This window comes from Phaenicophaeus curvirostris, chromosome 1 (assembly GCF_032191515.1).
Source record: "Phaenicophaeus curvirostris isolate KB17595 chromosome 1, BPBGC_Pcur_1.0, whole genome shotgun sequence".
Taxonomy (NCBI): Eukaryota; Metazoa; Chordata; class Aves; order Cuculiformes; family Cuculidae; genus Phaenicophaeus; species Phaenicophaeus curvirostris.
The window spans coordinates 44,901,687-44,924,892 of record NC_091392.1 but is presented as its reverse complement, the minus strand read 5'-3'; the positions used below and the strand labels follow the sequence as shown (position 1 = coordinate 44,924,892).

At 44.6% G+C, this 23,206-nt stretch overlaps 1 protein-coding gene across 28 annotated transcripts in view; it reads right to left on the bottom strand.

Annotated features, from left to right (window-relative positions):
- Window positions 1-23,206, bottom strand: part of RBFOX2 (RNA binding fox-1 homolog 2) — a 176,946-nt gene that overhangs the window by 59,597 nt on the left and 94,143 nt on the right. For all 28 annotated transcript variants that reach the window (XR_011337422.1, XR_011337423.1, XR_011337426.1 and 25 more), the window contains one exon: window positions 1,816-2,040. Coding sequence is in view for 18 of the 28 variants with exons in the window: in XM_069856714.1 (XP_069712815.1) it covers window positions 1,816-2,040 (225 nt within the window). In the remaining 10 variants the exon portion in view is untranslated. The remainder of the gene's footprint in view (window positions 1-1,815; window positions 2,041-23,206) is intronic.

Below are 23,206 nucleotides of genomic sequence, written 5' to 3'. Positions count from 1 at the left end.
ATGTGCCACCATCTGGGATGGTCTGGGTTTGATCAGTCCCAGCCACAGCAGCAGCGGCACGCTGATCTGTAACCCTTTACCCTCTCCCTGCTAGCTATGGTCGGACAGCCCAGCTCTACACACTCAGCTTGCACATCTTTAGCCCCATCAAATGGTCAGACCAGACATGCCCACCTGTTTTCAACAGCCAGTAGAACAGTTACGCGTTATTCAGCCTGTTTCTCAGATAACCTCTGCCAGTCAGGCTCCTTCCACAGCCTCCTGGCAACACTGCCGCCACCAAGCAGTCTCCAAGCAACATTCCTTCCCACACAGATGGGCTCCCAGCCCTTCCTCACAAGCTAGCCAGCTTTTGTGCCACGCCACCCCATGCGCTGTGGGCTCCTTGGAGCCTGCATTAGTTGATGAAACACAGGGCTCAGCCCTGCAGAGATGGCTCCTAATATGGAAGAGGAGCAGGAGGGTTGGCAACAACTTACATCCAGGGTCAAGGCTCACAGCACTTCCATTAAAAAGAAACACTCTTTAAGTTCTGGGCAAGGATGGAAACAGCAAAAATACATGGTGAAAGCCACTGCCCCGTTTCACTCCCCATTTCCAGCTTCTCCATCCAACTGGCAGTGCTCGAGATAGCTGTTTGCTGGAGACAGGCAACCCAGATCTTACGGGTTGGAAGGACATCAGACAATCTGGTACTAAAATGATGACTTGCATTTCTGCACACTGCACCAGTTCTAAGTTTCATTTGCAGCCTGATCTCTTCTCATCTACATTTGTATTTGCTGAGAAAGGCAACTGAAGTTCCTTTTACGCACCATCCATGTGCTTTACAGGGTTGTACTCTTTTTTCAAGATGCTGAAGTTGTCGTGTTCCCAGGATGAACTCGAGGATATTTTATCGAATCAAATCCAGCGGTATCAACTGTGCAGCCAATGCCCACTGTAGAAGGAGCAGAGGCACACGCTGGGAACCATACACGCTCAGAATGGCACTATCAGTTCTTCCAATCATTGGCACTAAAATCACTCTGCACTTACCGGGGGAAAAATAATCTCCAAGAACCAAACACCCAACTACAAGTAAAACTGAAAGCATTAACAGATTAAATCCGTCCCTGAGCACCGAAGGCTCTCACCATAAGGCTCTTTATTAGGAAGTTAAGTCTTAACAAGTGGCTTATGGGGTGGATAAAGCTTTTCCTGGGATAATCTGCCAGCATGTTGCCCAGTGCCAGTTCCAAGCCATGAGAAAAAGAAAGCAAAAAAAAAAAATATATATATAAGTGGGTGAAAATCTTCGTTTGGCAAACAGATGACCAGAAGCTGAGAGGTCCTCTCCCATCTTTGCTCCCTGAAAAGTATTTTTCTACTATTAAAGTATTTTTCTACTCTGCCAGCTTCCTGCAAACTGAAACACATTGGGATTATACCTACAATGCACGTGCTCACCCTAGTACTTCATACTGTCAAGCTTCCAGAATTTGTCTTCACCACATTCATCTGAATCATTCACCAGTTAATTCAAGGTAATTAGCGTTTTTGGAAAGGACTGTCTTCGGACAATGCCACCATGGTAAAAACAACACGATCCCAGGTACTACTGCCCTTTGTAGACACCTACTTACAAGAGGAATACGCACCAGGTGAAAGATAGGAACCTAGTAATGGAAGGTGAGAAGCTATGTTTTGTCTACAATTCTTTCCTTTTCAAGTCGACTACAGATTTGTGTAAGAAGTAGTCAGCAATCTAATCAACGGCTGCTTTTCCCCAAAGCATCATGCTGCTCTCCTGGCTCTGCACCCTTCTGCACTTACTGCAAGAGATCCATTCTGCGTGCTGGCCGTGTTCGTGCTCTGCTCTCCATGCGGCTGCGTGCTTCCGTAGAGTGTCAGATTGTGCTCGCTGGTCTGGCCTGCATAGTCCTGAGTGTGTGGCACCCCATATTCTGTGGGAATCCCGTTCTGTGGGGGTGGTGGAAATGGGATTGTAGTGAATGGCTGCACCATTGCATCAGGAGTTGCTGCTGGCTCCTGGTTACCCTGAAGAAAAGGGAAAAGGAGAAAACTGCTTTATACTACAGAAGAGGGATCAAAACATCAGCTTGAGAAATCATACATACACACACATTCTTGTGAACAGTCCACTCACGGCCACCATAATATTGCACAGCCTTCTATTGTCTTCTATAACAAACGGAGCACACCTCACTCTTATGAGCCATGATACTGTTTTCTTAAACTTTTTGGGGCAAGTTTCTCACTAACGGGGAGCGTATGGAGAACAAACCACGGGGCTTCCAACTTGCATACCCCTGTAATCTCACACAAGATTTTATGGTAAGGCATTATTTTGACGGGAGGAGGCGGCACTGGAACAAAAGAACAGAGAAGGAAACACAGAGAGAAGAACAAAGTTCTTTAATATCCCTTAAACTACCATATCTGGGTCCATCTCCTCCAGTCTGACCCTCCTGGCTCTGCTCACAAGCAAGCACACCACATGGTTCAGAGCACGCTCTTCTCTGCTGTGTTACAGTAATAGAAGTACGATTCTTAAAACCCATCTGTGCAGCAGCCCCCTCCTTTGCTCTGGCAGCACTGACTACAGAGCACAGGTGCTCAGGTATCAGTTGCTGGAACATCCTATCTGTTTCACGTTGGCTGTGCAGAAGACACTGAAGAGCTGTGGGGAACTGAGTTGAGACCGCAAGCCTGGAGCACACTCGCCCTCTCTCAGTCCTGAGAATCACTACCATCACACAGGGCATTGATTACCCACTCCTCCCTCAGCTTAGGATATCCCACAGAGACCTCTACGGCAATACAGTGGACTTTTTAGCAGCTTTTAGCACCGCCATAGATGTAGCTGATAAGAACCAGATGACTCAAACAGACAAACGACCATGCAGAAGTTATCCCCAAAAGACAATAAAAATCCTACACCACCACATCTGAAAACCACCTGAAGCAAATGCAAAAGCATGCAGCCCTGCAGCTACTGCAGAGTTCTCACCGAGGGGGAGGCAAGGAGCTGCACTTCAGCCACCTGGGACGAAGGAGAACCGCCTTGACATTGAAGCCCAACCCTGGGAAGCCCAGGCTGCTGCACTGCTCCTACTGCTTCCACTGCCGCAGGAGGAGAAAAAAAAATATCCACGGAAAAGATTTATGATAGGAGGGCTGTTTGATTTATGTGCGTGTCAACAGACTAATCCTGATTTTAAATTTTGGCTGCCATTCCAGCCCTGGGTCCTCCCCCACAAAGCCCAGAGGTGCTCGAGCCTATTCCGACACCAGCATGCTTAAATCAATGGAGTAGAAGTGAAGCAGACCTTATCCTGCGGATAGGAAAGGCAAAGTGGGAATTACCAAGCAGCCTTTCAGCAGAGCGCGTGCAAGGGCTGACAGACCTCCAGTGAAGCCGGACAAACCTTTCAGTCCCTTTATCAGCCTACCTGCAGCTTTCCCTTCCGGGCGAAAGAAACAATGATAAATGCAGCATACCTCCAGCCAGCACCGGGTCATTCAGACACTGGCTGAATCCCAAATTTGTTCTGCCATTAGTCTATCTGCTTTGCCTCCCCTGGGGGCCACGTGGCCACACGCTCCTGCAGCTGGGGAGAAGGAGAGGGAAGGGCATTCAATACCACTTAGCGGAGCTGAACTGCAGCCTTGGCCCGCGGTGAACGACAGGCAGTTTCATTAACTGAAGTCCAGCTGCTGCAAAGTCTTGCTGCCTGAAGAAACACAAAACTCTGCAGCAGCATCTGAGAAAGAAAGATTCAGGCAAGCGTGCCAGCCACGGCCAGCGCTCGGTTCTTTGCACGCACTCCCCCGAGCAGTTGCAGCCCTGTATCACGTGCTAGCAGCTCTGCAGAGGTTTTTCACACACCAAGCACATTTTCTGAAAGAAGGACAAGGGACTCTTCCCCTAGCCATAAAAAGGAGGGCAGTTCTACCAGCCCTCCACTTCTGCTCACTCCTTTGCCATTCTCAGCTTCAAAGCAGGGAGCTTCTGACTCAACCTAAACCATCATCAAGAACTGCAGAGCAAGTTTTACAATGGAAGGGAGGAGAAGCCGAGTGACGGCTATCCCACTGCAAACCAGGTATCAGCAACCCCATCACCCACCTACTTGGAGTATTTATATCCTGTCACGACAGTTCCGCTCCTTCCACACGCTGCCTCGTTTGAAAACTCTTTTGCTTACGATGTTCATTATATCCAAGTGCCTATGTGATTCCATACAGCCCAGTCTGCCTGCCTATTTCTTACGTTTAACATAGGACCTAAATATGAAACTGATTTTCTTTTTAAAAAAAAAAAAAATCAGTAGGTTAATCCCAGGAAAGATGCAGGAGCAGAAAGTAATTCCAATTTTCTTAGAACAAGATAGAGTTACAAGGTGATTGTACCCTGGATAGGTGGAAGAAAATGCTAATTAGCCACAACCAAACCCTATTCTGCTATCCTCTCAGCGGTGCAGGGCTGCTCCCCAGAAGACATATTTTAGTGTTTCGTTTAATCTTACTCTCAGACTACCTAAAATGCCAGCCCTTACATAATCTTATTTTCAACATTTTTACTCCTCAGTTAATACCCTTCCTTACAGTTTAAATGCATTTCAATGTTTTAAATATTTTCTCTCCCTTCTTCCATTATCTACAAATGCTTGAAGGATGAAAAATGCTCGCTTTCTCTTCCACTGCTTGTGATGTTTTGATAACACAGATTTATTTTGAGCTTAATCACATTTTGCAAGCCAAAATATCCTAGTAACTTCATTTATTACTTCTCTCTGACCTTTCTAAGATTTTCAAATAAGGGATTTCTGGTGCAGAATGAAATGTTTTTAATACCATTGTCATGTCCCCTCCCCCCTCCCCCTTTTTTTCCCTAATCGCACTAATATGCAAAAATCCTATCTTCTGTTACAAATGTATCCTTAATTTACAGTCTCAGGTTATCTCTAGATATATCATCATTATGCTTGTCCAGGTTGCATCATCCTGTGGAGTATCTGTATCTCTAATTTTTTTTTTCCTCTTGATATGGTTACATACACATTTCCCGTCTGATTTTTTTTTTTTAATTTTAATTTCCTTTGATGCTTTAGAATTACTTTTCTTCTGTTTCCATCAATGTCTACAGAATAGGACTCCTGATGAGATCTCTGCAGGTTTCACAGCATACTGATATCCTCCAAACCCAGAGGAGAGTCTACCTCTTGTTAGTCTACCGAATTTCAACATTTACACAACACTTCATCTTTTCAAGAACTAACACACACCAAAAAAAAAAAAAAATTACCTTCAAACATAGAACCTGAACTCCCTTCCCTACTTCTAACCTACCAGGGAAAACCCTGCAGTCGGAGACGCTGCTTCTCCCACTTCTCAGAAGGTACAAAGAACATGGAGAAAGCCTCCCACTTTTCTCATGAAGATACGTACATATACAACTGAAAGTATTTTGCCTATCCAATCTTGACTACATACCTCACTGCATAGCCAGTCTTGCCTGGTTTAGCTCATTAAATTCTCTTAAACATTGATTCAAGCACAAGGACAGACTAAGATGGATATATCAAACACTAGTCATCATCCCCAAACAGACACAGGGGTACAATCACAGGACTAGGAAAGCCTGGCTGCAGTTTCCCACAAAATCTATTGCCGGCTTCAGCTTGTGTGATGACATGAAATAAATCTAACTAACATTCAGGAGCAGACACACATTTCTGTGAGCCACAATTCAGGGTGGCTGGCAGTCTCCAGGAGGGGAGCTTGAGGGACATTTGGCTGCAGGAATAATTTCAGCAGTTCCAGGTTAATGACTTTCCTCCATGACTTTGTGCTGCCATGCACCAGCCACATTAGAATCATAGAATCATAGAATCACCAGGTTGGAAAAGATGCATCGGATCATCGAGTCCAACCATTCTTATCAAACACTAAACCATGCCCCTCAGCGCCTCATCCACCACTCCCTTAGACACCTCCAGGGAAGGTGACTCAACCACCTCCCTGGGCAGCCTCTGCCAGTGCCCAGTGACCCTTTCCATGAAAAATTTTTTCCTAATGTTCAGCCTAAACCTCCCCTGGCGGAGCTTGAGGCCATTCCCTCTCTCATCCTGTCCCCTGTCTCTTGGGAGAAGAGGCGAGCACCCTCCTCTCCACACATCATTAAACTGGGAAAGGTTGATTCCTGCAACTGGAACTCAGTGTAATTAACACATGCTCCTTCAAAAAAGGAAAAAAAACCCTTCAGTACGGTGTCCTATAGTTCAAAGAAAAATAGCATTTCTATATTTTCTGCTCATTCTGTTGCCCTGCTCCCAGAAAAACCATTCATCCACATCAGGTAGGAATTCAAAGTAGCTCCCCTCTTGCAAGACATTTACATCCTCCAGGCACAATAGGGATATGGGATACACGCCTGGGCTCCCCTTTCAGGCCCCCATTCTCAGCCCTGCAAAGGTCCAGTCAGACCCTTGCAGATGCCAAATTCCTTCCTTAGGTCAGGGTTTTGCCAGCAGCTCAGTCTAAAACCATCCCACATTTTGTTTACAAAACACAAATTAGCTAAAGCAGTGAAAAACCACTAATAGGGACACATTTCTAAGAGTTTACATAGCTTTAATTTAATTAATAAATTTTGTAGCTCCAAGCTAAGCAGTAAGTAACCACAGGTAGTGGTACCTTGCAGAAAGATGGGAGCTGGGGACCATGCCTCATCGAAGAGCAAAATTGTTTAGCAAATCAGATGTAGGATGAATTCTTTCAGCAGACAGCAGGTGGTGATCCAAGATCACGGCACTGAAGCGCCAAGAGCGAACACCAGAAATGCACACAAAGGCCTCCTACTTCCATAAAACTGTCAGAGATCAGTTTACTTTGTGAAGGGCTGGTTTTGTTTTGCTCATTAGAGAAACGGGTGTAATTATAGGGATATGAAAGGAGCCTTAGGGTAATGCAGCTCCAGATCCCTTCCATTTCAGTACACCAATACATGTACTGACGCTAAAGCTTAACTAACTAAATATAATTTATAATCCTGGCAAAACTAAACTGGTACAATTTCTGTAGAGACATTTCTATGTCAACTGCCACAAGGTAAACTGTGCTGTCCATAACCTCACTGCGAGCATTGGAGGAAGGTGCGGAGAAATGCTACAGCATGTGAACATCAAATAATCTCTTAAACATGCCTTTCAACTCTGGTAACTCCCAAATCATTGGGGTGGATGTCAGTATATGCCTACTAGCGGAATGAGGTTCCTAACAGGTATGCCTCCACTGAACTCATTTTATGAAACCTCAAAGCAACTGACTTGCAGCCAAAAGAAGGCAATTAACCTGTTTGTGAAGACCAGTGTGTTCCAGGCTACGAATGTTTGCTCTTTGCGCTAATCTAATCCCTTTCATAAACAGCGAAAATGTTTGTAGCTGGGATCTGAAGAGCCTGGCACGACCATTCAACCTGAAGCCACTGCCTGCCCTCAGCTCTCTGCGTGAAAGGGATCTATGAAAGGGATCCTTGTGAGCGAGGGGGACACCAGGACTGCACTGTCCCTCCTCCAACCGAGGTCATAGCCTCCTGTCAGGGAGGAAAACGTGACACAGGGCTCTAGCAGAAGAGGCCAAGCACTGGTCCTTGGCTGTAGGCAGAGCAAGAGAGGAAGGGCACACCATACAATCCTGCTGCTGCAGGAGCAAGACAGTAAAAATAATACGGAACATAGTCTGGGTTTTCCCCAACTCCCTCTCGCAGCAGAACACAAATTCAGTTTGCTGTTACAGACTCCCCTTCCAACACAGCCTCCCCTCCCTCCTCCTGCAGAAGCCCTGGGGGGACTCTCAGAATGGTTTGGGTTGGAAGGGACCTTAAAGATCATCCAGTTCCAACCCCCCTGTCATAGGCACAGACACCTCCCATCCAACCTGGCCTTGAACACCTCCAGGGATGGGGCATCCACAGCCTCTCTGGACAACCTGTTCTAGTGCCTCAGCACCCTTAAAGTAAAAAATCTCTTCCCTAACATTTAATCTAAATCTCCCCTTTTTCAGCTTAAAACCATTCCTCCTCATACTATCATTACACTCCTGAGAAACAGCTGCTCCTCAGCTTTCCTGTAGGCTCCCCTTTAACTATTGGAAGGCTGTCACAAGGTCTCATGGCCATGGCTCCAGAGGTATTCTGGAGCTGCTGCTGTCCCAACTCCAACGGTGTGTTCCCTGCCAGCTAGGGTGCTACATCCACCCTCCACTGAGTTGTTCCAGCACATACCCTAGGGAAAAAATATGACTCGCTTTTTTATTGTCAGGTTAGTTTTGTTCCCAGTTTAGAGTGCTGAAATGACTTGGCAAAGAGTTGGAGGATAACTGGAGCCAGAAAGGAGAAGAGGCGGAGAAGCTGAGGACGGAAGGGCCACAGGCACCAGCAGCTGGATGAGCTCAGGCTGCCGGGGAGCCACAGTCTCCGGTATGCATTAACTCTCAGCCCAAGCTATTCCACAATTTGCCCACTGATAACATACCAGCAAGCAATTTCTTTGCAAATGGGGACGGATACAAAGCAGCACAAGGGATGCTGCAAGACCCACCAGGAACTGGAGCATTATCTGTTCCAGAAAACCACAGTCCGGGCCATTACATCATAGATAAACCCCAAAGCTCTCACAGGATGTAGAACCTAAGCCATGATTTTCAAAATTGTACTTTTCCTCTTCAGGGCCATGACAACACTCAAACAAAAGCCAAAGTGATGTATGGGACAATAAAGTGATGGCCTGGAGTCCTAGTTTGAGCTAAAGCAGGATTCATTTTCACACTTGGCCATGTGAACTCTGCAGGCGCCCACAAGCATCATACAAGCTCTTTACTCCAAAATGCAGTAATAACACTTTCTACATCATAGCCGCTTCTTTACTAATTAGTTTCTGAATAGGAACAGTGGGTATAAAGCCTATGGAGAGGAAGTTTAGAGGTGAAAAGGATATACAAAAGATAGAGCCATCTTCTCATATTCTTCATCTTTGTACAAACCTTCTTTTCCTGGATTCAGACGCATGTGTGACCCTAACCTGACACTCACAGGCCCCGCTACAAAGGCATTTCTGTTACTCCAGAGAGGAAGACTGGCGTGTCTGGCTGGCTGGCGAGCCAGACTGTTAAAATTAACACTCTTTTTCTTGATGTGGGTTGATCACAAAAGCACCTCGAAGAGGATCACAATAATAAGGGGGTTTGTGTTTCATCTGCACATCTGCAGCCTGATCATTTAATCTATGACATACTGGGGTAACAGAAAAAGATACTGGGATTTTGACTCTACTACTGTGGGTACAAGAGCAATTCCTCCCATATCTTCCAGAAAGCGGAGGATTTGCAAACATTTGGTGGAGTTTTATGCTAATTTTGCTAAAATGGAGGAAAGTTCTGTAAGCATTCCTTCTTTGAATTTAGATCAGATGCAATCATTTCAGGAAATGTTTTCCACATACGGTTCACTTAAGCCTATATAAGCTAATCTTCCAGAAGGAAAAAAAAAATATATGCCTGCACTCAAGCTTGCACCTAGGTAACCATTTAAAGGCATATTTTCTTCAGCTTCCTGGTGTAAGCTTGCACTAGATTAGATAATCTTCCCCTTCCCCTAGATACGTACAGCAAGGGAAGAACAAGTTATCTTCCAATATACAGCCTATCACTCCAAGCCACCAAAAACTGTTCGGTAAAATAAAACAGCTGGCCTCCTTTTTTTTTATTTAATGCATTTAAGAACTTGACAGAGAAGAAGTTCAAGCCTCTCTTCTGTAAAAAAGATAAAAGAAAATTACAGTCTTGTCTTATACACAGGAAGCACTCATTCACCCCCGTGTTGTCATTATTCCTAGTAATGGTCAACTTTTGCTCTATCCCAATGCACAAATGCAGGCCTTTGGTGCTGAATGCACACACACTTAACCAAAGAGCCCCTGGGCAACCTGCAAAGAGGCTTCCTGTTGGATATAGCCAAAGCTTTAGAGTCACGTAACATTAATAAGCCCCAGAGCCCTACCAGCCCCACTTACCTGCCAGAAACATGCACCTTTCAGATTTTTAGAAGACACTTTCTGCTCCCAAAATCTACATTATTCCCCGTTCCAAAAAAAAAAAAAAAGAAAAGAAAAGAAAGAAAACAAAACAAAAACCAACCAAACAAAAAGAAACCCCACAAAACAAAACCAGTTAAATGTTATTGGCATGAAGGCATCCCAACAAATGCTTTCGATCAATTTATGCTCTCTGGGGCTGATTAGAAAAAGAGAATTGTGCTTAAAGAGACGAAATCGACGTCTCAACATCTGTTTCCATTCCATATTAGGAATGAAACTACCTCCAAGAATTATTGGGGAAAAAGGGGTGGGTGTGTGGAACAAAGGAAAAAGTCATCAGGATGAATACGATCTCAGCAGCAAAGCCACTGAGTAAGAGAAAGGCTCAGGCTCAATTTTTCCTTCCAGATCGGTCCTTTAGCACCTACCCTGGCTGTGCTCTTCCCACCTCTGCTATATTCCAAGTGAATATTTTCCACTTCACATTCACAGCCAAACATTCTTGGGGGGCGGGGAGGGGGGGGATTTCCATAATACAACTAGCTTCCAATGAATCAGTATGAAAATTAAATCTCAAAATATTATGAATCTAGTCATACGTTAATCCAGCGGGCACCCAGACTGGCAGAAGCATCTCTCACACAAGTGAGATTGCTTTACTATCAAGCGTAGAGGGTTAAGTTTCTTCTTTTGGACCTGAATACAAATGAATCACAGCTAAGAAACTGTGCTGCAGATGTGTCACGTATGTTTAATCCAAGCTAACCGCGATTAGCTTTTCAGCAGATTAGCAAACCGATCACACTCACAGTTGCATGATTGCGGATCCTCACGCAGGGAGGCAGCGGGAACCGGAGGCCGGTGGTGGGGAAGAAACGTGGTAACTGCTCTTTCAGGAGTGATTCATGTTTGCATTAGGGAACCTAGGCACTCATGCACATGACCCTAAGATAGCAAAGACAACCTGCCTGTGTTGGTTTTCTGCCTTACTCCTGACCCCTAACCAGTGGTTGCCAGTGCTGCTCAGTAAAATAAGGGCTGCAGAACTTAGAAACGTAACAGGGAAGAAAATCCCACAAGGTCTGGGAGTAACTCTTACTCCCAGTAAGATGGGAGGCCATCAGGGTGGCAGCTACTGTGACCTCAGTTAATTCTGCAATCAGATTGCTCACTTCAGACAGCTTTGTTTCAAGGAAGATAGTAGCTCTGCAGGTGACGTCATATTTCCAAAAATCAGTATCTGCTTCTCCAACCCCAATCAGGTACCTGAGCTGGGCTGATAAGCAATGTTTCATCTCACATCCCTGCTCCGTGAATGGACTATCACCCTGTATCTGCAAGCATATCACCAAATCTCAGTGAGCACAGAGAGTTATTCCTGCAACCTCAAGAATTCAAACTGCTGTCCTGAATGTATAAATCCTCATGAAGCTCATTCAGCCCCTTAGAAAGACTTCTATCTACCCTAGTCACACGAATTTTTCAAAGCCCTTACTACGTGATGCAGCAGCTATCTGTAATAGACTCTTCCAGATCTCTCCTTATATCCAGCACTCCTCTAAGAAGGATTTTGAAGATCACTTTTGGCATTAGGCTTCCCTGTCCCCCTCTCCCCTGCTGTGAAGGGAATGAGCTGAAGGCCGTACCGAGCTGCGTGGAGGTCGTGGAGGTGCTGCTCAGAGCTGACTTGGCTCCTGGAGGATGGACAAATCTCAAAGCCCTGTAAGGCAGCTTCACTTATACAGCTCTTAGAGGGGCCCCTTCAATTGCACCGATTACTGCAGCCAGCAGGAAAGTCCTCCTGCCTGCTTGCACTAATTCCAGCATCTCACAGTGAAAAACCAGCCCTGCCTCCACTGCCAGCGCAGGAGGAAGAGGAGGAAGGGATAAAGCGCTGGGAAGGGGAGAGCACATCTGGAATCAATTGCAGAGCGCTGAATGCCTCAGAAAGAACTGCAGAGCTGGCAGAAACCATAGCGAGGAGCCGCGCGTTCAGACGTGACTATGGAGCAAAGGTGGGGGACGAGACGTATACAGCATACTTAAACACAAAACCAGAGCTCCTCTTGGGGCTCTTTTTTTTAATGCAAGCAGCTGAAAGTCTCAGCCCTGTCACATTGTCATGGGTAGGGTCAGAATTCAGTACAGAAGATAAGGGATGAGATGTGCACAGCCCCAGCCGAGGCAAATGCGACTCATCTGTGACTTGAGCTCCAGGACTCATTAACACAGCAACGATATTATATCAAGCTGGTCTCAGGGTGCGAGGGGGCCAGGAAATCTGTGACTGACTTGGCACATGCTCGAGAACAAATTTGATGGTTTAAAAATCCTTATTTCTTCCCACAGTTACTTTCCATTCTGGCAGTGCATTCTCCTATCTCCTGCTACTCATTTGTTGCAAGAGTTTTCCATTTTCAAGGAAGCCTCCACTGCATGTCCTGGAAAGGAGGTAAGGGCCACAGAGAAGCAACTCATCAGTACAATAGCCTGACACATAGACTGACTACAGTATTTTGGATGTATTACCAACAAGTAAGATGTGGGAAGCACTGCTACTTCGGTACATGGCCTCAGCCAGACGAAAAATAAGATATATGCTTCCACATACGAACTTTAAGAAGGGGAATTAAAAAACTCAAAAGGGAAGATGGAAGAGCCACAAAAATTACCACAGGTTTGGAAAAAGCCACATGGCTGCACACCAAAAAAACTTGAAAAGCCCAATCTATTTTGCTTAAATTTAAAAAAAAAAAAAAAAGTGGCAACTGATTATTTTGTGAAAGTACATTAACAGTGACGGGAAAAAAAAGTAGGCACTAATAATATTTACTCTAATGAACAAAGACATCAAGAAAACCAAGAGCCAGAAGCTGAGTCTAATAAATTCAGCTCTAGTAAAAGACACCATTTGATTTTGTTTACTGATTCCTAAATGAAAGTCATTAAGTCAGCTGGTCAGAAGGACTCGGTCCTCGCCATCACTTCATGATGAAAACATTGTGTCATTCAAAATAAAAGTACTCCAGTAAGACATAATGACTTACAACGCACATACAGCCAGAAGAGAGAATCTAAAGCTGGATCTATACACAATATTCTAGAAAGCTAAGAAGAGCTGGTGGAAGTCGACGCACATAAATTAAAGCAGATTAAACTAAGCAGCAGACACGTTTATAAGTAAAATGACTTCACCTTATGGACAGGAGCAAGCTATTGAGATGTATAAGGGCAGTTTCATGTACCGCCTAATATGATAAACCACCAACTGGCCTCCGAAGCAGTGGCTCTGCTTCCCTCCTTGGCTGCTATGAGATCAAGTCATGCCACAGCCATAGCCAGAAAATTAATCCAAACAATAGTCGTCTGTTTGGTCATAAACTGAACTGTCTCGCTTTATATCTGCCTAAGCACGATGACCAAAGCGGTGAGGAGGCTGAACATATGGCCAGGGCAGAGAAACGAGGAGGACTATTCTTTTCACAGCAGCCCATAGTTACGCTACATTAAGCGCAACTTGAAAATGCACCTGAAAGCCACTTCATCCTAGAACAAGAGGCTGCATGGACATTTAGCATACGTTATTGCCACTACCTGCTTTGCTTATGCTTAATTTTTAGTGTGTCCTCACGTCAGCCAGCATAAAGGTAGTTTAAACAGACAGAATTTGTCAAATATCTCAGGAAACATTTTCCCTTTGTTTCAAAATCCTTTTAAAGCCCCTTTCCCCCAGGCTTTCCAGCTAACATACCAAATTCTTGCTGTAACCACAAACCACCATAGGACTTCTCCACTACACAGGCCACCTGCACAGCTCAGAGGTGAAGCCTGAGGTCAGCAGCATATTTGACCACTTTTCAGGTGGCTCCTCCTGGGCTGAGTGCTGTTAATGCAACTCCAGCAGCCCCTGTGCTCAGCAGCCACTTTGGAAGCATGCTGCTCTCCCTTGTCACCACTGCATCAATGCCTTGATCACATAAAAAGTGTGGGTTTAACAACGATATACCAACTATTCACATTAAAACTATTGCATAGCACTGATAGTCCTACTTTTAAACTACTCTATTTTACTGAAGCTAAATCAATAAACCTTAAAAGCTAAATTGATACAAGCATCTCATTTTGAAGGCACGCCTGTCAGCATCTGCAGCCCCATTAATACATTACTGCACGAGTTCTCATGAAATTTACCCCTCCATAATCCCCGGCAGACCTCCACTTTCCACTGCCAAGTGCATTAAAGGTCTTAAAGGTCTTCCCCCCACCCCCACCCCTTTTTTTCTCCGCTCATACCTACAGAAAGACAAGAGAACAGGCTACACAAAACTTAAACCCTTTCAGCCAGTCGGTCTCCCCTTCTGTACATCCCCTTTCACACACGCAGTGTCAGGCTAAACAAAGCCACTCGCTCCAGGATACAGGCCTGGAAAAAAAAGCATTAGCATCTGGCAACCAAGAGCAGCACCCCGGCATACGAGCCTGAGAGCAAACACAAGTCTCTGGCATGAAGAGGAAACACCGAGATGTACGCCTGACTGCTCCTGTCAATCTTGCAGTGGGGGAATGCCCGATTATATTTTTTTTTCCCTCAAATATATTTTTATCATATTACTGAAAGGAAATACCAGGGACTGCTGCAGCCCCTGTCCCTTGAGGCTCTGCTGCTGCCATCAGGCTGTGCTGCCTTTGCAGCAATGAATATTTCAACAGGGCAATAAATATTTCAGAGCACATTCATCCCGATGAGGAGACTACTAGCATGAGAGAGAGGAGACAACCTGCCCCTTCACTCCTGCACTGCCTGCCCTCCCTCAGCCCCTCCTTCCCTCCAGTCCTCAACAGGCACCTGAGAGCCTCAAATATTTATGAGCACAGCTCCAGTTACTTTCCAAACAAGCAAAAAACACTGTGAAAAAGTAAAAAGGTGCTCTCCTTTGCAGCAAGGTGCAGAACACAGCTACTGCATGCTATGCTTGCAACCTCTTTTGGGGGTAGTGCTCACACTTGGGGAGAAAATAATTTGCTTGAAGACCCCACAGGGTCTTAAATCTTATACTATTGCACCTTGGAAGAGCAAAAAAACAAGACCACCAAACCCAAAAACTCAACCAGCACATGGTCAAGCAAGACAGCACAAAAGCCTGTCTCTTCCCCAACAACTCCCTCCTTTAATTTCAGCAGTGGATTTACGTGGTCGCTAACAGCTCCGCTGGGCGCTGTGGGATGCTAACAGATGTACACAACTTGGCCATCACTGGCATAAATAATATTGGCTAGAAAACATGTTTAGGACATAACAGAAAATGCATTCATTTACTCAGCCGTCATCTGCATGTTGCTCATGTACTGCTATTTTTACTTTCATAGTGCTAACAGCTTGGGGTTTTAGCTAGGAGCTCAGCTATGCTCTCACCTATAAAAAAACTTTTTTTCAGAAAAAGACAATTTCAGAAGGTAACTAAAATTTTGCAGTAAATTCTGAAGGAAATCAAAATAGCATATAAAACACTTGTTCAGGATCAAATTTGTAGGGCCATAAAACCACGGCCATGCTCAAAAATGGGCTTCCACACCAGCTCCCCCTGCATATCTAATTAAATTTAAAAGACAAAAGATACTTGCTGGTTGCACAATATATGGATAAGACTTCAGTAAAGTCTACAGTGAGTGAAGGGAAGCCAAAAAGACACTCTCATAAAAAGCACGCAGCAGCCCAAGGGTTATCCTAAGCGACAGGCGCAAGCTAGCCAATCCTGGCTAACTGAACCACACCAGGTCATCTCCCTTCCAGATAAAGGCTGTAATTACTAGTATTAAAAAGAGAAGCATCTCTGCCTTTCCTGGTGCTCACATTTTAAAAGATGATGGTAACTAAAGTGCAGTCTTAACATGTCACAAGCTCTCAAAGATCGCTCTTAGACTGCTCAAGAAGTCACTCCTTGTACCTGGATCCTGGCCCAGCTTAAGGCACAAGCTTAAGGCACAAGCTGGGCACCAAATGGTTCAGTCTCATCATGCCTTTCACATGGCAGAGCACACACAAGGGTATGTGACAGCTGAGCAACGTCCATCTGCAGACCATCTTGGATTAAACTGCTAAATTTCCCTGCAGTCTCACTTCACCTGCTTTTAGACTTCTGCTTTTTAGACCTTTGAAAATTAACAGCTGGGTCTTTGCTATGCCCTGCAGTACAGCAAGAGTGATTTTCCCACCGCAAGCCAGAGCTCCTGAGACTTCATCCACAGTCCTCTTGGTCAAGGGAAGGGACCAAGGCAGCATGCAAGTGCTGCACAGCCTGCTCAGGATGGCCAGTTTCCTGCTAGTGAAATTCTCTCACATTCCCCTGCTTTATATATGCACAAATTGGCTCCGAAGTGAAGTACTGAACTGTCAAGCAGCAAAATCTCTCTCCACAGTATTTCAAGGAAGAGCCGCTGCCTAGTGAACAGGTGGATCAATCACCTGTCCCTTCTGACCTAAGCCTCCTGGAAAAGCAACAACTTTTTTTCTTCAAGACTAGCCATCAGCCACACCACCAAAAAGATGCTATTAAAAATACAAAATGGTAATCACAGCAGTGTAGTTCAGAGACTGACAACCATCCAACTGCTTTGCCAGCAGTGAGTCTTGGGATTTTACATCTCTGCTCCTCACCACTAACCCAACTGCCCTTTGCGTATCACTAAAACTAAAGGATCCAGTCCAAAATCTAACCCAATTTGGCCCAAAAAACACTTTGTACTTTCCTGTCCTATTAAAAGGCCTCATACACAGAGGAAGCAAAATATTCTGGAAGATGAGCAATTATCTTACCAAATAATTTAGAGCAGGAGCCACCATTTTGCAACATGAGTGCTTCTCTGCTGACCACGCAGCTCCACGTTATTCCCATGATGGGCTGCACACCCAGCAACACACTAACATGGGGGGAAAAAAGGCATCTGATCCCACTCAAGAATCAAAAGATAATGTTTGCTACAATACAAGAAGTGTTATGAAGGAAAATGACATTTAATCTTGTGGCTCCTGAGGACCTTTCATGACTCAGAAAATGTATGCAAAGAGATGAAAAAGTTAATTTGGATCATATCAGCTTCACTGGCAGGCAAAGGCCAGAGCATGCACCCTGGGGAGAGGGAGGGAAGGATTTACCATAGATCAGGTTACTATCACTGACAGCTGACCTAAAACACCACAAGATTTCAGCACACTCTGCCACTTCTTCTAGTTTTCAAAGGTGCAACTGCCTCCTTTAAGAGATGAGATGTGTGAAATGCTAACTGAGGTCAGGGAGGAAGAAGATCCTGCTGCATGAGTATATAAGCAGTCAAGATTATAATCCTCGCTGCCATAGAATGAGCACAATTAACTGAAAACAAGAAGATAGCAGAAGTGAATTGTTCCTTTGTAGATGTAAAAGTTTTGATCCCAGCAATGAGGACACAAGGAACCGGAATTGTTTCTCATCAGTCTGAAGCTGCTGCATGGAACAGACAGACAGACAAACATGCTCCTTCAAAATAGATATCCATCTGCAACCTGACAAACTCTCAGCCTGGGAAGCAGGAGGCCCAGCTTGCTAGATGGGCTCCACACAATCGTCCCCCAGATGGGCCAGCACTGCCCACAGATATACTTTGTTACTGTTAAACCTGAGAAATATCCTTCAGCACAGGATCTCGGCACTGTCTGAACTGCCCCACTCCACTGGAAGCAAAGAGTGGGCAACATTGAGAACTTACAGGGTTCTAGCCAGGTGCCAACAAATCAGTGCTCTGCAACATGTTTGTCTGTTGTGTATGACTCTTTCCGATTCAAGCTACTGGGGTTGGTAAAGCTCATTACAAATTAAGCATTGTTTGTGTCCTGTTAAATTTTCAGGAAGAGTTCAACATTCAAAAGGAGCCAGTGACAACATGAGTAGTAGCCCATAGCAGCCAACGTATTTATCGTCATCTGATGACCCTTTGGTTTGTTAGGCCTTCAAAATGCACTGGAAGATTCACAGGAAGACTGAAACATGTGGAAAACTTCCTTCAAAGCATTTAAAATAAAAATTACTCTCATAGCTTCCCCTCACACATCCAGGACATAAAGCCCTTCCAGAATCCCAGAATGCGGCACCAATGCAGGGACTACCTGCATTACGTAGCTGTGGTCGATTTTGTTGGTCACAGAGGGGATGATTTGAGCGACTGCCTCCAGCTTTGTGCTCTGTTTCCGCTGGGCACTACCAACTCACATCTAATTAACGGGGTCATCTCCATGCATCTCTGCAAGAGCAGGACTAACGCACCCGACCTCACAGAGGCACAATAGCCCCCACCCCTCCCCGGAAGAAAAGCTGGGACAGAAACAGCTGAGGGCAATTCCCAAGCCACTTCACAGCTGGACTGGCTGCAGGAGGCCTGGCCCCATGCTAGGGCTCTTCTGCTAGGATTGCCAGAATAATGGCCAGGAGGCTCATCACTGCTCTGCATTTAAATCACATCAATCAAACGTGGTTCTTTCCTGCCACCAGCTTCTTTTCTCCCACATTTAGGCCAGAAAGTATCTCAGAATAATGGTATGGTGACACACAGAGCCTCACAGCTCACATAGAGGCCTACTACACTTTTGAAAACTACAACTGTCCTCTATAACCCCCCTAGAAGAATGAAGCTTATCTTCCTTTACGCTCCTCCAAAACATCAAGGAATTCTTATTACTCATGTCTAGCTAATCTTCTTCTCTGTGTTACAAAAACCACAGCTCAGAGTTTCCTACCCACCCACTAAAAAAAGCCACTTTGGCTTTCTGGATACTTCTGCTTTAAGCAGAGGTTTGGCTGGGAGACATTCTTGGCCACGTGGCTGAGCTGCCAGGCAGGACCTCAGCCACCCATCAGGCAGGAAGGCCTGGAGCTGGCAGGCAGGACAGGCATGGATCTGAACAGAGAAGCTCAAGTCTGCAGTCTGTGGCGCAGCTTTCTCCTGACTTCCGTGCCACACTTGCAGCAACTCCTGCAGTTCACTGTCAAAACCAATTAAGAGTATTTCTAGTAACAACAGCAAAAGTTCTGAGAAATCACATTTCAGCTAAAGGGTCAATAACGTCATCGCCTTCCTTACCTCCTCACAGCAGGGCTTGTTTCACGAGGACCTTCATTCTACAGCCACGCATCAAGACCTCCACAGTACTTTTTCCACCTTTCTGAAGTCCATGTTACCTGATAAATTCATTCTCGCACCCCTTGCAGCATTTTGACAAAAAGAAGCTTTGAAGATCTAAAGCCCCTTGGAAAATTTCTCATAGGATGAAGGTTTGGATGACCTAAATTCTTTCTGCCACCACAAGGGTCAGTCCCTCCTTGACTACACCTCTTCAACAGTCACACTTAACGTACGCTGTTTCACAATCTGTCATTCGTGTCCCTGTGAAGGACATCTGGAGTAGGGAACTGTCCTAAGTTCACACCACAGCCTCCAGTCACCACCTTCCTCATTCCTGTTTCTCACCGCACTACACACTTTACCACAGATCACAGAGATCAGCTCCATCATACAGTCTAAAGTGACCCCAAAAAACCAACAGTGCTCCTCCTCCCACCCCAAACCAAACCAAACTTATGTAAGAGGGACTCCTAGAAGTACTTTCCCAACCTCTTCCCACTGCTTTGACACAGAAGGCAGCTTGAACTTGGAACAGGGTGGAGGCAGATCAGAGAATGGTTCTGCAAAGCAAATTTAACAACATTAAATACACACGCACAAAGAAAAGCAAGGGGAAAAGTTAAAGCAAACTAACGTGCCTTAAATATTTAAACACTAAGCAAAGCTAACATACTACAATACCTTACAGTTCAACCACCTGTCAAACTGACTAATTCACTAATTTCACCAAACTACCACACTCTTCCTCTTCCACCTCCTGATTCACGCTAGAAGGATCCTTTGTAGGATAACATGGACCTAAAACTCCGCCTGTGGAAACTCTGAAATCCTTTCCTCTACTGCCTTGTTTATCTTAACCACTTTTACAAAGCAGGAAAGGACACAGGCTGGAAAACAAAAGCCTTTCTTAGTCCTGCTCCCTAATTTCCTAAGCACTTTGCATAATTGTTCAGTTTTGATAACCTCCTTTCATATGCTGCAATAGCAAGAATAAGAAAAGCTACAAAGAACAACAAATCAAATTAAGGGTTTTACTCTTAATGGAGGGTACAAAGGAGACAAAGGTGGACTAGTACTATTCAAGAAATCCGAACTCCTCTCCAAGGCATTTTTAAATCAGTCTTTTAAAGCAATTTGAAGCAGGTTTTGCTATTAGGACTGGTGGGAGAGCATAGGCGTCAGATAAAGAACCTCAGTGAGACCCAATAGGTGAATGACGGTCTATGCACTGCATAGGTCAAACTCTGATTATCTAAATCTTGGTTAATCAAAAGCAATTATCTGAAAGTCAAATATGCCCTCCAAGTCAGATAGCTCTGTGAGACCACTACTTATAAAGCACACAGAAATCCTAAACTCCACAGGATCACAACTGCAGAGACTCTGAATTTTAAGCAGGATAACCAGGAGGACAGTTCAGAGGGTTTTAACTGGACTCAAGACTCCCAGCCTGAGGGCAATCTTCAGCAGCAGACAGAAGATTACCCTTGCAATTACTTGGACATTTTTGGTGTCTCCATGCACCCTAAGATTACGGGCTACTTGGAGTCCAATTCCAGTTAGGTATTTAGAGACTACTCAGTGTGACAGTCTCCATTACAGGCAGGGAGGGTAGAGCCAGGCTGGCTGATACTTTGCATTGGAAGATCCTGTTTTGAGTTGATTATAATCCTGAGAAACCATTCAAAATTGATTTTTTTTCATGATACCTGCATTTGATATCAGGGCTGGTAATTTTTTTTTGTTATTGTAACCATATTGATTCAATCTGAGAAAGAAGTGGGGGGAATATTTTGTCTTGTTTATGACTGGGAGGGGGAAAAACACCACACACGTACTTTGAAAAGCCTACAAGGACTTTGTATTTAACAGAGAATTTGTATTTCAGGGATCTACATTTAGCAACCACACTAAAAAGGCACCAAAATCTGACCAACATTTAACAAAACTATGGAAAAACTACAGTCCTTGTCTGGCATTTTATCAACGAGATCTGCTACTAAAGCCATAAATGATTGTTCAAAAAGGCTAAAAACAAAGAAAAAAATCCAGTATGCAAAATCTGCCAAAAAGGGAAGAACCAATCCATCCTTCATACTTATCATGGAAAGAACAAATGGTGACAACAAGCTCCACATTAAATATTAGGAGAGACTCAGCTAATAAACAAAAGGACTTTGATTGTCATGGCTGGCAATAGTCAGGTTTTTAAGTCAGGTTACTCCCCGACAGGAATGGTTTAAATATAGTTTATTCTAACAGGAAATAAGAAATGCTCTTTAGGACAGTTGGCAGTGACATTTGTACCCCATCTTATATGATTTCATGCTGTTCTGAGCTCACTCACACCTTCACAGGAGATACTGGCCACGTCAGATCCAGCTCTTGGAGATCAGCAACAGCAGGGAGATGACCCATCTCCCATCCTTTGCACCATCCCTTTTGTAGGGATCAAGTAACATGGAGTAGCAGTTAGCCACCTCAAATCCAAAAAAAAATCCCAAGAAACAGATATAGAAGCATAGCAGAAGGAAAAATAAACAGGGGCAAGAAGCCTGAGCACCAACAGGACAGGACTAGTGATATGGGGAAATGAGATAGGTCAGGAAAGTTTGATAGTGATAGGAGCTGAACAGATGAACTAAATGAGGAGTGCAAGAGCAGCTGAAGATGTTAAAACAGCATATAACAAGGAGACCATAGTGAGGACACGGAGGAGAAGCAGAGAAAGAAAAAGCAGGCCTTAATCAGCTGCAAAAGAACTGAAACGATCAAGGTAAAGTAGTGTGCCATGATAGGATGACACATAACTGGAGAGGAATGGAGACAGGGACAGCATGGACATGTACCTGCATGGGACAAGCTGCTGACCATGGATCATGAGGAGAGAGACAGAGGAAGAAGATCCATCCACGATGGATGGTAGAGGTCAGACAGGAGAGCTCATGCACAAATGGTAGTGAAGGGAAACTATGCCTACTAGTGTACACTCCCAAAGCCTAAATCAGAGCCTAATATTGCGAAAAGTCACCATTTCTCTGCTGTCAGCAAATACACAAAACCAACCGGGCAACACAGATCAAGCTGGTCGGCAGAGAAATGACAGCTAATTACACACTCAGTGTAAAGCGGCAGAGGTCTGTGGGATGCATCTGCGATGGCCAACCCTGCTGCTGATACTTGCAGAGGTCATAGTGGTGCCACATATACTGGAGCCGACGGGGACGGGTGGAGGGTTGTCTGGTTTTCTTTCCTTTCTTGTGGAAAAAAATAGCATGCAATCATCTGATTAAAGACTATCATAAATAGACACAGAAATAAAGAGAACAAATGAAGGTTTCTTTCCCAGCTTAAAATATGGAAATGCCCCGGAATTGAAGTGCCTTCCCATTACCATCTTGATAACTCTCAATTCAGCTTGTGAATAATATTGCTCAATTGCTCAAAAAAAAAAAAGAGAGAGATTTTAAACAAAGCACACTGTTGAACAGCCCCAGCATTTGTCCTGTTTTCTTTTATATAGGCAAAGCATGCTCATATTTTTTTTTTTCCAAAAAGCTTTCAGTTGAGCATTAATTGCTGTAGCTTCTGCAAACCCTACAAAACCAGCCTATACATCTTCAGGCTCAGTGGTCACAGCACAACCTCCAGCAGCCTAGCAAAAAAAAATCCTGCACAGCACAGGACCGTAAATAACTCTACAGGAGCAAACAAAAATACTTCTGGTAGGAAAGTTAACATTTCTGTACTCTGATTCCAGGGAACCCGTCAAATAGGAACAAATACCTGACTACATCCTTGTAAATAATACTTGAGAGCAGACAGAGGCAAATTATCCACCTCCTCTCTGGTACTCAGTCCTCCAAGGGATGCCCCTTAGTGAATTCTAGGACTTCTGCAGCTGGGAGACACAGGTTTAGGAACTCATTACAAAGGGGCAACTAAGTGCACGT